Source organism: Phaethon lepturus, unplaced genomic scaffold (assembly GCF_000687285.1).
Source record: "Phaethon lepturus isolate BGI_N335 unplaced genomic scaffold, ASM68728v1 scaffold10072, whole genome shotgun sequence".
Lineage (NCBI taxonomy): Eukaryota > Metazoa > Chordata > Aves > Phaethontiformes > Phaethontidae > Phaethon > Phaethon lepturus.
In genome coordinates this window covers 28,249-40,868 of record NW_010525532.1, presented here as the reverse complement: position 1 = coordinate 40,868, position 12,620 = coordinate 28,249, and the positions used below count along the sequence as shown (strand labels likewise).

Genomic DNA, 12,620 nt, shown 5'->3' with positions numbered 1-12,620 from the left:
GGAAAAGGGTGGAAATTTGGAGCGCTTCTGTAAAAGTGAATTTGTATTTTTATATGCTTTCTCTCCGACCATAAACTAAGGTCAAATAGCCTGACTTTATTTAGATTTAAATGAAGAGAAGTTCCTTGAAGGTAGCAGTTGTGGTCTGAGCATCAGCAGCTGTTCACAGCTTTTTTCTGTTCTGTATTAGGCACAGGAAATAAGTATGGTGGTTACCAACTGCTTTCCATTCTCAGGTGGCTGTTTCTTTTGGAGACTCCATTTAAAAGATCCTTTTGCTTTTCTGTTAGCCGTTTGGAAGGGATCACCAAAGTTCAATAACTTCTGTTACACTGTCGTCTTGAGAATGTCGAGTATAAAATGAAGCAGTAACAGGTCAGCTAATGCAGTTGCCCTGCTTGACAGCCAGACGCCGGTTGCTCGCTTAGGCTGCTGCTGATGTTTCAGTGACAACTTTGTTGTGCAGGGAAAGAAGTCATGTAGAAATGCTCACCAAGATCACCTGTGTGATCACCTGGTTTTAAATGACAGCACTTCTGGCAGATCTTCATCAGATTCTGTTAGAGTTCTGCTGAGCTTTTACTAAATTGTTACGGTACCTCCTAAATAGCTAATACTGCCTCTGGCCCTGTTCAGCCTACAGAAGACGTTGTTCTTGCTTGAACGTAGATCAGTTTAAAATCCATAGAAGTACCTGCAGCAGACGTGACATAGGTTAAGCTTTCAAAACCAGTTAACTTACTAGATAGACAAGTGACATAATATCAGACATCTGTGTGCATCATTATATATGTTTTCCTTTTAAGGTCTGTGGGGGACAAGACTCATGGAAGAAAGCAACACCAGCAGAGAGCGGTATCTGAAAAGTGTTTTACGCGAGTTGGTTACGTACATTATTTTCCTTGTGGTCTTGTGTGTCTGTAAGTACCATTCAGAATTAATGCATCCAGTTCTGTACTGTCTGCTTGCTCTCTGTGATTCCAGAATGAAGGTTGTTTCAGTGGTGTGGGAGAAGAATTAACGGGCAGGTGCGTAGGCAAATATTTGGAATTAAATCTCTTGTTTCTGTGCAAGGATTGTTGCTTGAGATTGAAAAGACTGCAACTGTGCCTCAACAAATTTTGAAACTTTAAGCAGGATGATCTATTTCTTTGTTTTTAGGGAGCTTTTTCTTAATGTAGTACCACATTGCAGTGTAATGCTTCTGCCATGCATTTTGAAATCATTGAACAGAACTGTTAAATGTGAAGAGTAGGAGTTAGTCATCTAGGACAAAAAATCACGTCACCGAGTTTCAAATTTTTCTCCAAGCTTATATACAGATCATTCCAAGAGTAAAAGTTCTTGATAGTAGCCGGAAAGGCAGAGGTAATGCTAGCTACTGAGAAATCTCTAATAATATGTGTTTGCGTGATGCTGGACATTTTAAATGCATATGCAGCCTGTATATACTCAAGTGTATATGGATCACAGCTGGAGACTTCCATGATTTAATTGTCATTTGTTTTGCTCTCTATGATATCATAAGAAGTATCGTAGCACTATGGAACACAGAACACAGTGACATTCAACACACACTTTCTTTATTTTTTTTGTTTCACTTGTAAGTACGTGACTGCTTTGAGGTAGGTGCTCTAGAATCAACACTGAAGATAATATTAGCAGATTCACCTAAATACAGACTTAGTACAGAAGTGAGGAGCTTGATGGATCTCCAGCCTCATACACAACAGTATTCCTGGACCCAAACACAGTTTAAGAAAGCAGCCTGGATGGAGTTCGCTGTTCTTTCTCAGGGTGAAGAACCTTAGTGATGCTGAAGCACAGGTAGTACAGGATGTTTATCACACAGCACCGTGAACAGTTGTGGCTGGTATAATCTAACGGTTCTGAGAGTGGTCGTCTTTTCTGGCCTTGGGAACCTGAAGCCCTTAGACAATTCTATTTCAAGATTTCCAGTGTTTTTTAAGTTAATAGTCAAAACAAGGCGTGTTCATATATTTGCATAAAAATTAGCAAGATGATGCAAAATAGAACTTACTATGGAGTTGTGAAATACATGTTTTATTTGGTTACTAGGGAGAATAACAACAAAATCTGTATGCTCTAAGTTGGTGTATCTTTGGAAAGCGGGTATGTTTCAAGTCTCCAATTTTTTAGTATGAGCAGTTTTGTTCTAAATGCCAGAAATTGTCTGTGACGCTTAAGTTGTCGTTTATGATCAGTTGCAACAGAACAAGGTGATGTTTTTATTTCTTGGTGGGAGAGAATCTTGGAGTGGAAAAGAAAAGGTAAAACTACACTGGTAGACTGGCTCTGAGAGCAAGTCTGTCTTGCTTGTCTGGAGTAGAATTACTGAAAAACCCCAAACTTTATACCATTGACACAACTGTTTTGGTGTTGAACTGCAAGCATGATTATATACTAAATAGCATGTTTTTTTCGTTCCCAAGTCACTTAAGAATGCTTACTGCTGGTTTATGGACAAGGTAGTGTAAGACTGCTTGTGGCTGGTATGCTATGCCACCAGGAGAGGTGTAGCAGTGAGGGACCTGATCAGCAGGAAAAGTTTGACTGCAGGCTGTTAACAAGTTGTTTTGCTATAGAAAAAGTTTTTTGGTAACAGAATAAAGGAAAATACAGTGTCTTAAATATCTACAGATATTGGTAACTCATTAGTATTTTTTAAGTACTATCCTTTTTAATTTCACATGTAAGCAATAACTATGAGACAGACTGGTCTGTGGCTTGGCATGCCCTAGGAGAGAGCTTTCCAGTGCAGGCTAAATGCTATGGGCATTTCTTGTACTCTTGTGTTTTTGAGAGTACATATTTAGACAGAATCCAGGTATTGCACAGTTGTGTGATACATTCCATGTGCCACAGAAGAAGTCTGTTAAAAACAGTTCTTGTTTTCTGGTTGCTAAAGAAAACGCATTTTCTTCCCTGTGATAAAATATTTTTATAAAATTGTCAAAACGGATGGAGATTGTTCAGTGTAGACTTATCTTTTAGGCTTTTCTGAGTTTTAGCCATAAAATGGTTTTACGTATTTATAAGCAATAACAGCATAAGTTCCAGAGACTGTTCTTTCAAGCCATCTTGGCTTTGTGTGTAGTTTTATAATTTACACTCTGTGGTCCTCAGCCAAATGCCTGGCCTAGTGTGAGGAAAAGAAGTAACACGCAACAATTTATGTTCTGTGGGGAGATTCTCTTAGAAGTGCTGCATATCTTGGGTGGAGTTTCGTTGTCTAACCATAGGTGGCTAAAGTCATTCAAGTTCCCTGTGACCATGGTTGACTGGTTGATGTGTCCTGGTTGACCATCATTATCTGCTCAAGCAAAGCATAGTTCTCCTGAGGTCTTGCACCATCCGTGCCAGCTTTCTATGGATGCCTTGGGTAGCAGAAGTCACCTAAAAAGGCACTAGCTGCCTCTCATCAGGCTGCTGAATCATGCCTTTGTTTTTCTTTTAAGTTAGCTTTTGTAGAAGCATTAATAATAGAATGAGGTATGGGAAGGAGAACTGAGTGTTTTAAACTGATTGATCAGTCTATTCTTCACTGCTTTTTGTATTTTAATCACAGTTGGCAGACGAATGCTGCTTGGTGTGGATTTTGTTTGTTCTGAAGCTTAAACTTTTCAGTTAAAAATCTATACAAATACCACCTGATATATTCAAAACAAAACAAGCAAAGTACTCTTTTTTTTTTTCTTTTTTCCTCTCCCCCCCCTCCTTTTTTTCCTCTTCTTTCCCCCACTCCTTTACCTCTCACTCCTTACCAAATCTTTTGCAGTGACTTATGGGACAGTGAGTTCCAGCATGTACTATTACACAAGGGTTATGTCGCAGCTCTTCCTGGAAACACCTGTATCAAAAATGGAGAAAACTGATTTCAAAACTTTGTCCACAATGGATGACTTCTGGAAGGTAACCTAAACCCAATTTTTTTTATCACTGTGTTGTTGTGATTTGCTTGTCCTGTCACAGCCTGTAAATTTAACCTGCAGGATCTTTTCTTCTAATGTGGTAGGCATGAAGATCTATGTGCACAATGTCAAAGCTATGGAACAAAATAGCCCTTTAATATGTGAAAGTTTAGAACCTGGGTAATCCTAGTGGGGCAGGGTAAGGCAAGGTTGCAGAATGTCTTTGGAGGACGGGTTAAGGCCTTATGTCAGAAAAATTATCAACTGCAATTCTAACATCCACAGAATGAATATCTATAAAAACAATGCCGGCAAAATGCAAACTAACATTCTTTCTTCTTTCCCAGTTCACAGAAGGCCCTTTGCTGGATGGTCTTTACTGGGAGATGTGGTACAACAACAAAACCATGGCAGAAAACAAAAGCTTTATTTACTATGAGAACCTGCTCCTAGGTGTGCCTCGCATTCGGCAGCTGAAAGTGAGAAATGGTTCTTGCTCAATACCTGAAGATTTAAAGGATGAAATCAAAGACTGCTATGATGTCTATTCTGTAGCTAATGAAGATACTGCCCCTTTCGGACTTCGAAATGGAACAGCGTACGTAGTATTCCTGTAGACGCACTTTTTTTTCCTGACCTGCGCTATGCTGAATTACACAATAAGTTACTTGGCAGAGGCAACTCTGCCTTTGCTGTATGTTCTGTCTGTAAAGCGAGGTAAATTCAGAGCAGCTGCCGGTTCTGCTTGTGGAGAAACCTTACCAAGCTTGGAGAGGACTGTGCTCTTGATACACTTGAGTTTAGGTGCTGTCCTTGTGCCTTTGGTAGCTGTTATGCATGAGAGACACGCTGCGGTCTGACTGCAGCACTGCAGCTCACGAGCACCTGTCCTGTAATTCCAGATTGTATTACTGCAGTGGGTTTCACTGGGTTGTCTTCTGTGGTGGGTTGGCCTTGGCTGGATGCCAGGTGCCCACCAAAGCTGCTCAATCACTCCCCGCTCCTCAGCTGGACAGGGGAGAGAAAATACAATGAGAAGCCTGTGGGTTGAGGTAAAGACAGGGAGAGATCAGTCATCAATTACCGTCATGGGCAAAACAGACTCAACTTGTGAAATTAATTTAATTTATTGCCAGGGTAGGATAATGAGAACTAAAACCAAATCTTAAAATACCTTCCCCACCACCCCTCTCTTCTTCTGGGGCTCAACTTCATTCCTGATTTTCTACCTCTTCCCCACTCAGTGGTGCAGAGGGATGGGGAATGGAGGTTGTGGACAGTTCATCACACGTTGTTTCTGCCTCTCCTTCCTCCTCGGGGAGGGGACTCCTTTTTTTTGGGCCTCCTCGCGCTCTTCCCCTGCTCCATTGTGGGGTCCATTCCCATGGGAGACAGTTCTCCATGAACTTCTCCAATGTGAGTCCTTCCCACGGGCTGCAGTTCTTCATGAAGTGCTCCAGCCTGGGTCCCTTCCATGGGGTGCAGTCCTTCAGGACCACACTGCTCCAGCGTGGGCTCCTCGCTCCACGGGTTCACAGGTCCTGCCTGTGTGGCAGTGCCTGCTCCAGTGTGATCTTCCCACAAGGTCACAGCCTTCTTTGGACATCCACCTGCTCTGGTGTGGGGTCCCCCACAGGCTGCAGGTGGGTATCTGCTCCACTGTGGAGCTCCATGGGCTGAGGGGCACAGCCAGCCTCACCATGGTCTTCATCACGGGCTGCAGGGGAATCTCTGCTCTGGTGCCTGGGGCACCTCCTGCCCCTCCTTCTGCACTGACCTTGGAGCCTGAAAAGTTGTTTTCACATATTCTCACTCTCCAGCTGCAAATGCTGTGTGCCAGTTTTTTTTCCCCTTAAATATGTTATCACAGAGGGGCTATCACTGTCGCTGATGGGCTTGGGCTTGGCCTTGGCCAGCAGCAGGTCCATCTTGGAGCTTCTAGCAACTTCTCACAGAAGCCACCCCTGCAACCCCCCTGCTACCAAAACCTTGCCACGCAAACCCAGTACATCTTCCCTGGTTAAAAATGGGAATAGCACTGCCTCTCTTGGAGGATAACGTCTGAGTTGAACTGTAAAAGTTTTTGGAGGTAGAACGTAACTATGCAAATACCAATTTTCTTTCTTTCCCTGAGGATAGAAATTCTGTGTGAGTGGATTGATGTGTTCTCTTTTCACAATTAATATACTTGTGACCCATCTTTCTATCTTAATTGTGTTAGTCAAAGGAAGGTTGTAAGCTCTTTGTCCAGGGTACATCAAAACTTTCTGCAAGTACCTCTTACATGAAAGCAGCTTTAAGTAACTGATACATTTTTTTGGTCAGGTTTGCTGCTGTCTGTTAACATGCTCTGTTTCACTCACTTCTGAACTAGTTGGACATACACCAATGAGAAGGATCTGAATGGGAGCAGCCACTGGGGCTTGATTGCCACATACAGTGGGGCTGGTTATTACCAAGACCTCTCAAGGACCAGGGAAGTGACAGCTGTGCAGATTGCTAGCCTTAAGAAGAACCTGTGGCTGGACAGAGGGACCAGAGCAGCTTTCATTGATTTCTCTGTATACAATGCAAACATCAACCTATTCTGTGTTGTCAGGTATGAACAGAACTGTGACAGTCTTCAAATTGCACAGTGTAGGTTGTAGACTTGGGATTTTCTTGTGACTTGCTTTGTTTTGAGGACATGGGTAAGCATATGTTTTGATAAAGGAGACTGACAACTGAAGTGACACGCCTCCTTGTCAAAGAAGTGGGACTCCACATGGTGGCTGCACTTGCCTTCTGAGGCAGTTCTGACTTTCCCGATGCCGCAATGGCTTGGGTGCCGTTTGCAGGTGACTTCTCTAGTGGGTTGGCTTATTAAAGTAAATACTTGGATATACAATATCAGTCTTTAGTTTAGGCAACATGAAACAGATGCAGATGGAGACAGATCTTTCTGTCTCTTATTTTTTCACTCTTCCTGGAAAGCTTTGCGTTTTAGTCAAAACTGAGTGCAGTCAGGTTTATACCTTCTGTTCTGTGTAGTGTCTTCTCTGAATCATATGTGGGCTTTTGCCTGTTTCCATTATTTGAATAATCATGTAAATAAAACCATGCATCTTTCAGTAGCGCTTTTCATCAACGCTGCGTAAATCAAATTTATTTTTCTTTGCCTTTTTTTAAATGCAGGTTGTTAGTGGAGTTTCCAGCGACTGGGGGCCTTGTTACGTCTTGGCAGTTTCAGCCAGTGAGACTGATTCACTACATCTCCACTTTTGATTTTTTCCTGGCAGCCTGTGAAATGGCATTTTGTCTTTTTGTTCTTTATTATATGGTGGAAGAGATCTTAGAAATTCACATTCATAGACTGCACTACTTCAGAAGTCTCTGGAATTGCCTTGATATCCTTATCATTGTGGTAAGTAATCTTTATAATAAGGCTAAAATTGCTTTCTGAAATGCACTTTGTGGGAGATGTTAATGCCTCCAAACCTGTTGTGGGTTTAAGGCATAGGGCCATCTTTAGGAAGGATACTTACAGACTACTGGGCTATTCAGTCTGAATAAGACAATTTTAGTCTGTGTTGTAATGTTGATGTGTTTTGTTAACTTGCTTGTTCTGTGTTTGATTGTTTTAACCTTCGCATCCTAGTAAAAAGTTAGAGTATTTGTCCAGTATGCTTTTTTCACAGTTTTTGTCTATAAAGGCACAGCCATTATGGGAGGTAACAAACGTGCCCTCATTACTCTTCTACATATCTGATACAGACTATTGCAGTGGCTTTCAAGTAAGAAAATAATCTGCTTTAAAGTAGTGATTTGCATTTGGAGGAACAACTGGGATTTGAATATGTTTGCAAAGAACCGCAAAGAGATTTAATGTGGTATTAAAATACTTGCCAGCTAATACCAAGTTTGAAGAAGTATCTCAAAATTATACAGTGCTAGCAGCTGCCAGGGCTGCTTTCTTGGTTAAGGAGGCAGTGTTGCACATCAGTAATCTTGGTGTAGCCAAAAATCTGAGCTTTGAATTTAAGGCTAGATAATATAATTCTCTCTGGACTTATATCAAGCTGTGCTTACCAAAAGCATAGAAAGCCAGCAGTGCTGAAACTGTTCCAGTCCCACACTTGTTTTCTGTCTTCAGGCTTGGATGAATCAAACATTTAAGTCTTGAAGTTAGTATCCGTAATCTAGAGAAATCAAACTTGCATCTCAGTGCTTTGTAAATTAAGGACGATTTAGGAGATTGTTTACATGAACTGTGCTCTGTTTGTTATACTTAGCGGCAGGGCCGGGAATAAGATGCTTTGCAATCCTCTGTGCAATCAGTGAAGTGTATTCATGTGTGAGTGTAAAATTCAGCTCACGCAAAGGGCCAAAATTCTATGTTTATACCTTGTTTGAGGGACATTGTTTAAATTTAGGATTATGTACTTTATGACTCTGTATACATGGTGACGTGTTCACTTACACTAATAAAAAGCATATTTGCAGAGGTCAAAGCAAAAACCTTACCCGTATGATAAAACTACAGCTTCTCTGCTGTTGCTTGTTCTGGGCAATACTGTTCAGTCTGTACTCCAAAGAAACCCTAGTACTTTTTTGGCTATTGCTGTCTTTCTGCTCTTTACTCTTTTTCACCTTTGTCTTTTTGAGTTGTCATCTTTCTTTCCTTGTATTTCCTTCTCTGTGACGGCTTCATTTTTCTGAGCACACTAGGCTTCACCATCACCTTGTTCTTCAACTGTGATGTCGTGGTTTAACCCCAGCCCCCAACTAAGCACCACGCAGCTGCTCGCTCACTGCCACCATGGCAGGATGGGGAAGAGAATTGGAAGAGTAAAAGTGAGAAAACTCATGGGTTGAGATAAAGACAGTTTAATAGGTAAAGCGAAAGCCGCGCACCCAAGCAAAGCAAAACAAGGAATTCAGTCACCACTTCCCATGGGCAGGCAGGTGTTCAGCCATCTCCAGGAAAGCAGGGCTCAGTCATGTGTAATGGTTACTTGGGAAGACAAACGCTCTAAGTCTGAGCTTCCCCCTCTTCCTCCTCCTTCCCCCGGCTTTATATGCAGGGCATGACATCATATGCTTTGGAATATCCATTTGGTCAGTTGGGGTCAGCTGGCCCAGCTGTGTCCCCTCCCAGCTTCTTGTGCACCCCCCGCCTGCTCACTGGTGGCGCAGGGTGAGAAGCAGAAAAGGCCTTGACTCTGTGTAAGCCCTGCTCAGCAGTGACTAAAACATCCCTGCATTATCAACACTGTTTTCAGCACCAATCCAAAACACAGCCCCACACTAGCTACTCTGAAGAAAATTAACTATCCCAGTCAAAACCAGCACATGTAGCAAGGAAAAGATTTCTAAACCTTCTTACTCCCAAGCTATTCATCTGTAGTCTAAGACTATAATGGTTTTGTTGTGAAATGCATTTTCTGATATTGGCCAGAAACTGTAGTTTGGATCCCATCTTAAACAGCAGCCACTGGGCTGTTAAATTACCCCAGAGTGAAAAGTGGTGAAACCTGGCCCCCTCCAGGCCCCACAACTGCCTGACCCTAACCACTAATGTGATCAGTGACCAGCAGGGTTGACCCTGAAGGACTGCGAGAAGCTTGTATCTGTGACTTTTTTTCCTAGGCTCTGTGCAATCCCTAGCTGTTACTGTCCTGTGTGAAATTTTATCTTTGTAATCCGGACACCTCGAAAACAATGTATTTGCTTTTACGTAAAGCTCACATTATGGTAGTGCTATAAGTAACACGAAGTTTCTTATATCTTATCTGATATATGTGGCTAAAACAAGCTGTTTTAGGAAAGGTGATTAGGGTTTTAAACTTGTGTATTTCTTTTGTACTCAGCTGTCTGTGGTAGCTATTGGAATTAGCATCTATAGGACATCAACTGTTGATACGCTCCTGAAGAAGCTGCTGGAAGATCAGAACTCATTCCCCAACTTTGAACCTTTGGCATATTGGCAAATGCAATTCAACAACATTGCTGCAGTCACTGTGTTTTTTGTCTGGATTAAGGTAACTCCAAGACACACATCCTTATTACAACATTAGAATGTAAGCAGTATTCTAGTTTCGTGTGATATATTATTTGAGGTGTAGTCATGTTTCTACTAAAATTAGTCATGCGAGAAAGTCAGAGCACAGAGGTAATTTCTTGCACATTAAAAGCAAGGTTGTAGTTTGCCCCAGAAATCAAAAAGCAAAAGCTGGCTAAAGCTAACCCTTCTTTAAGTCTAGAAGATGTAGTCAGTGCTAGTGCTTTGTCACAGCAGACACATAAAGAAATACTATTATTCCTGAACTGCTAATTTGGTAATTCTTACTGGGTACTGCTTTTTCATAGCGTGGTTTAACTGTGCCCATTTTATCTATTCAAAACTTCTGAATCGTTAGAAGGGTTGGTAAAGCTAGTCCAATTAATTTGAAAACTAGATATTTAGTTAAACTTAGTTTCTGTGGGTTTTTTAGCACCTCCTTTCTAGTGATACTTCTTTTCATGTCCATATTCATTTTCCTGTCCTCTATGTGTATAAAGTTGCAGAGGAACATTTAGTTAATAAAGTGTCTAATGGGGGAAAATGTAAGACCAATGATAAGTGAATTTCCACTCTGATACTCCAAACTGATGCTTAGGTTTATCAAGCAAGTTAGCTAATCTCTTAGTGTTTTATAAGACAAAGTTGCATCTAATTTTTGCATCATGGTTTAAGAAATAAAGTGGCTCATTATAAAGAAATAATGGTAATCTGCAGAGTAACAGAGTAACACAGGTCAGAGTGGACCTTGGGAAGTCTCTAGTCCAGCCACCGGCTCAGAGCAAAGTCAGCTGCAAGATCTTCTTTTCTCACGTTTTACAACTTCATACCTAACATCTTAATTGAAGATAAAGATAAATAAATAGGCTTTTGGAAGCATTTCAGTAACACTGCTCTGAAGCCAGGGTGCCAAGCAGAGGAGTGAAAAAACAAACAAAACCCCACACTCAAATAAGAAGTTGGTGTTCTCACAGAATTTTCTTCACTTTTCAAGCCTCAGTGTTTTTAGGAAGTGATGTATTTCTAAATGTAAATTATCTGACTTTGTCTCCAGTCAAATTCAGTAAGACATCTCATGTGTAAAAGGCTAGAATGTGATTGTGTTAAGAAATTATTGTCTTCCTTATCTTTACAGTTTTTTTTTTTCTTTTTAACAGCTTTTCAAATTTGTTAACTTCAACAGAACAATGAGTCAGTTATCTACTACCATGTCTCGCTGTGTCAAAGATGTCATTGGCTTTGCTATTATGTTTTTTATTATTTTCTTAGCATATGCTCAGTTGGCCTATCTTGTCTTTGGCACTCAAATTGATGACTTCAGCACTTTCCAGGACTGCATGTAAGTACCAGAATAAAAAATGCGAAGAATTTCTCAGTACATTGGTAAATTGATTTGGTTGCCTCATCAGAGACCAAACAGATCCTATGACATCCATCTAAACAGATAAACTGCGGATGTATCACTGTTGATGTAGCTCAGTAGCAAATGCATTTTTTATACCATTTTTAGTTCAAAAGCTGTCTTTGCTGTGAGATTAAAAATATACTATAGTTAGATTGGTGAGCTAAAAATGGTAGGTTTTGGTTGGTGGAAGTGACATGGTTTTTAGAATAGTTGATCACATCTGTAGACAAAGCAGTAACTCTTGACTTCAGCAGTTAAATGATTATATGCTTACTGATGTTTGTAATGCTTGCTGAAGTGTATGTGTAATAACGCCGTGTTCCTGATAGCGTGTGTAGTTGGTTGACTACAAACAGAGTCCATCTTAGACAGCCAGCTAGTAAATTTGTAAGTATCTGCGGGAATCCAGGAGAGCGATAGGACTTAATATAGGGTTGTTATCAGTTTGTCCCTTATTGATTTGGTACAACATAACCTGATTCCAACTGAGCTAATTACCAGGTGGTTCAGTTATCGATTTCCCCCTGCCCCCTTACATCGGGGCAGTGTTGCAAAAGTTTCTTGTAGAGAAGCGGAGGAGAACTTGTGTTCCGTCACATTCTGTCATCGGAATGTGCCGATGGTGCTGTACAGGGCCAGGCCTCCTCCGGCCTTGGCACCGTGCAGACAGCTTTAGCGGGAGAGGGTTGGGGCTGCGTGTGCGCGAGAGGCAGAAGGAATGGAAGAGGGACAGGAGCAGGTCTTAAAGCTTCACAGTGGTAATCACTGGTTTGCTCTGCTTCCTGTTACTCCCATTATCACTTGTGACCAAAAGCCAGAAGTAACCACCTGGTTTTGCTCTCCGTGTCCAGCATCTGACTGTGAATTTGGGTATGCCTAGAGATGGGCTTGAGGAACGGACCGTTGCGGTGCTTGATAAAGTGTTAAGTAGTGCAGACCTCTCTGCTGCCCGTCAGTCAGACTGTTAGGGTAAAATAGATTGAGAATTCTTGCACAGCTCCAAAAGTGTTTTGTTTTGTTTTTTTTCAACTCCTGGATGTGTTTTGTTTTTTAAGATTTACTCAGTTCCGCATCATTTTGGGAGACTTCAACTTCACAGAGGTTGAAGAAGCTAATCGAATTTTGGGACCAATTTATTTCACTACATTTGTGTTCTTTATGTTCTTCATTCTTTTGGTATGTACGCCTTTGTTTATGCGGGGTGGGTAGGTGGCCATTTTCGCATCTCTTGTTCTTTGATTCC

General features: G+C 41.3%; 1 protein-coding gene across 1 annotated transcript in view; it reads left to right on the top strand.

Annotated features, from left to right (window-relative positions):
• Positions 1–806: 806 nt before the first annotated feature.
• PKD2 (polycystic kidney disease 2 (autosomal dominant)) overlaps positions 807–12,620 on the top strand; it is a gene marked incomplete at its 5' end in the record, with an annotated part of 19,116 nt that continues 7,302 nt past the window's right edge. The window contains 8 exons of the mRNA XM_010282784.1: positions 807–920; positions 3,800–3,933; positions 4,280–4,530; positions 6,307–6,531; positions 7,107–7,335; positions 9,782–9,952; positions 11,130–11,311; positions 12,433–12,553. Coding sequence (XP_010281086.1) covers positions 807–920; positions 3,800–3,933; positions 4,280–4,530; positions 6,307–6,531; positions 7,107–7,335; positions 9,782–9,952; positions 11,130–11,311; positions 12,433–12,553 — 1,427 coding nt within the window. The remainder of the gene's footprint in view (positions 921–3,799; positions 3,934–4,279; positions 4,531–6,306; positions 6,532–7,106; positions 7,336–9,781; positions 9,953–11,129; positions 11,312–12,432; positions 12,554–12,620) is intronic.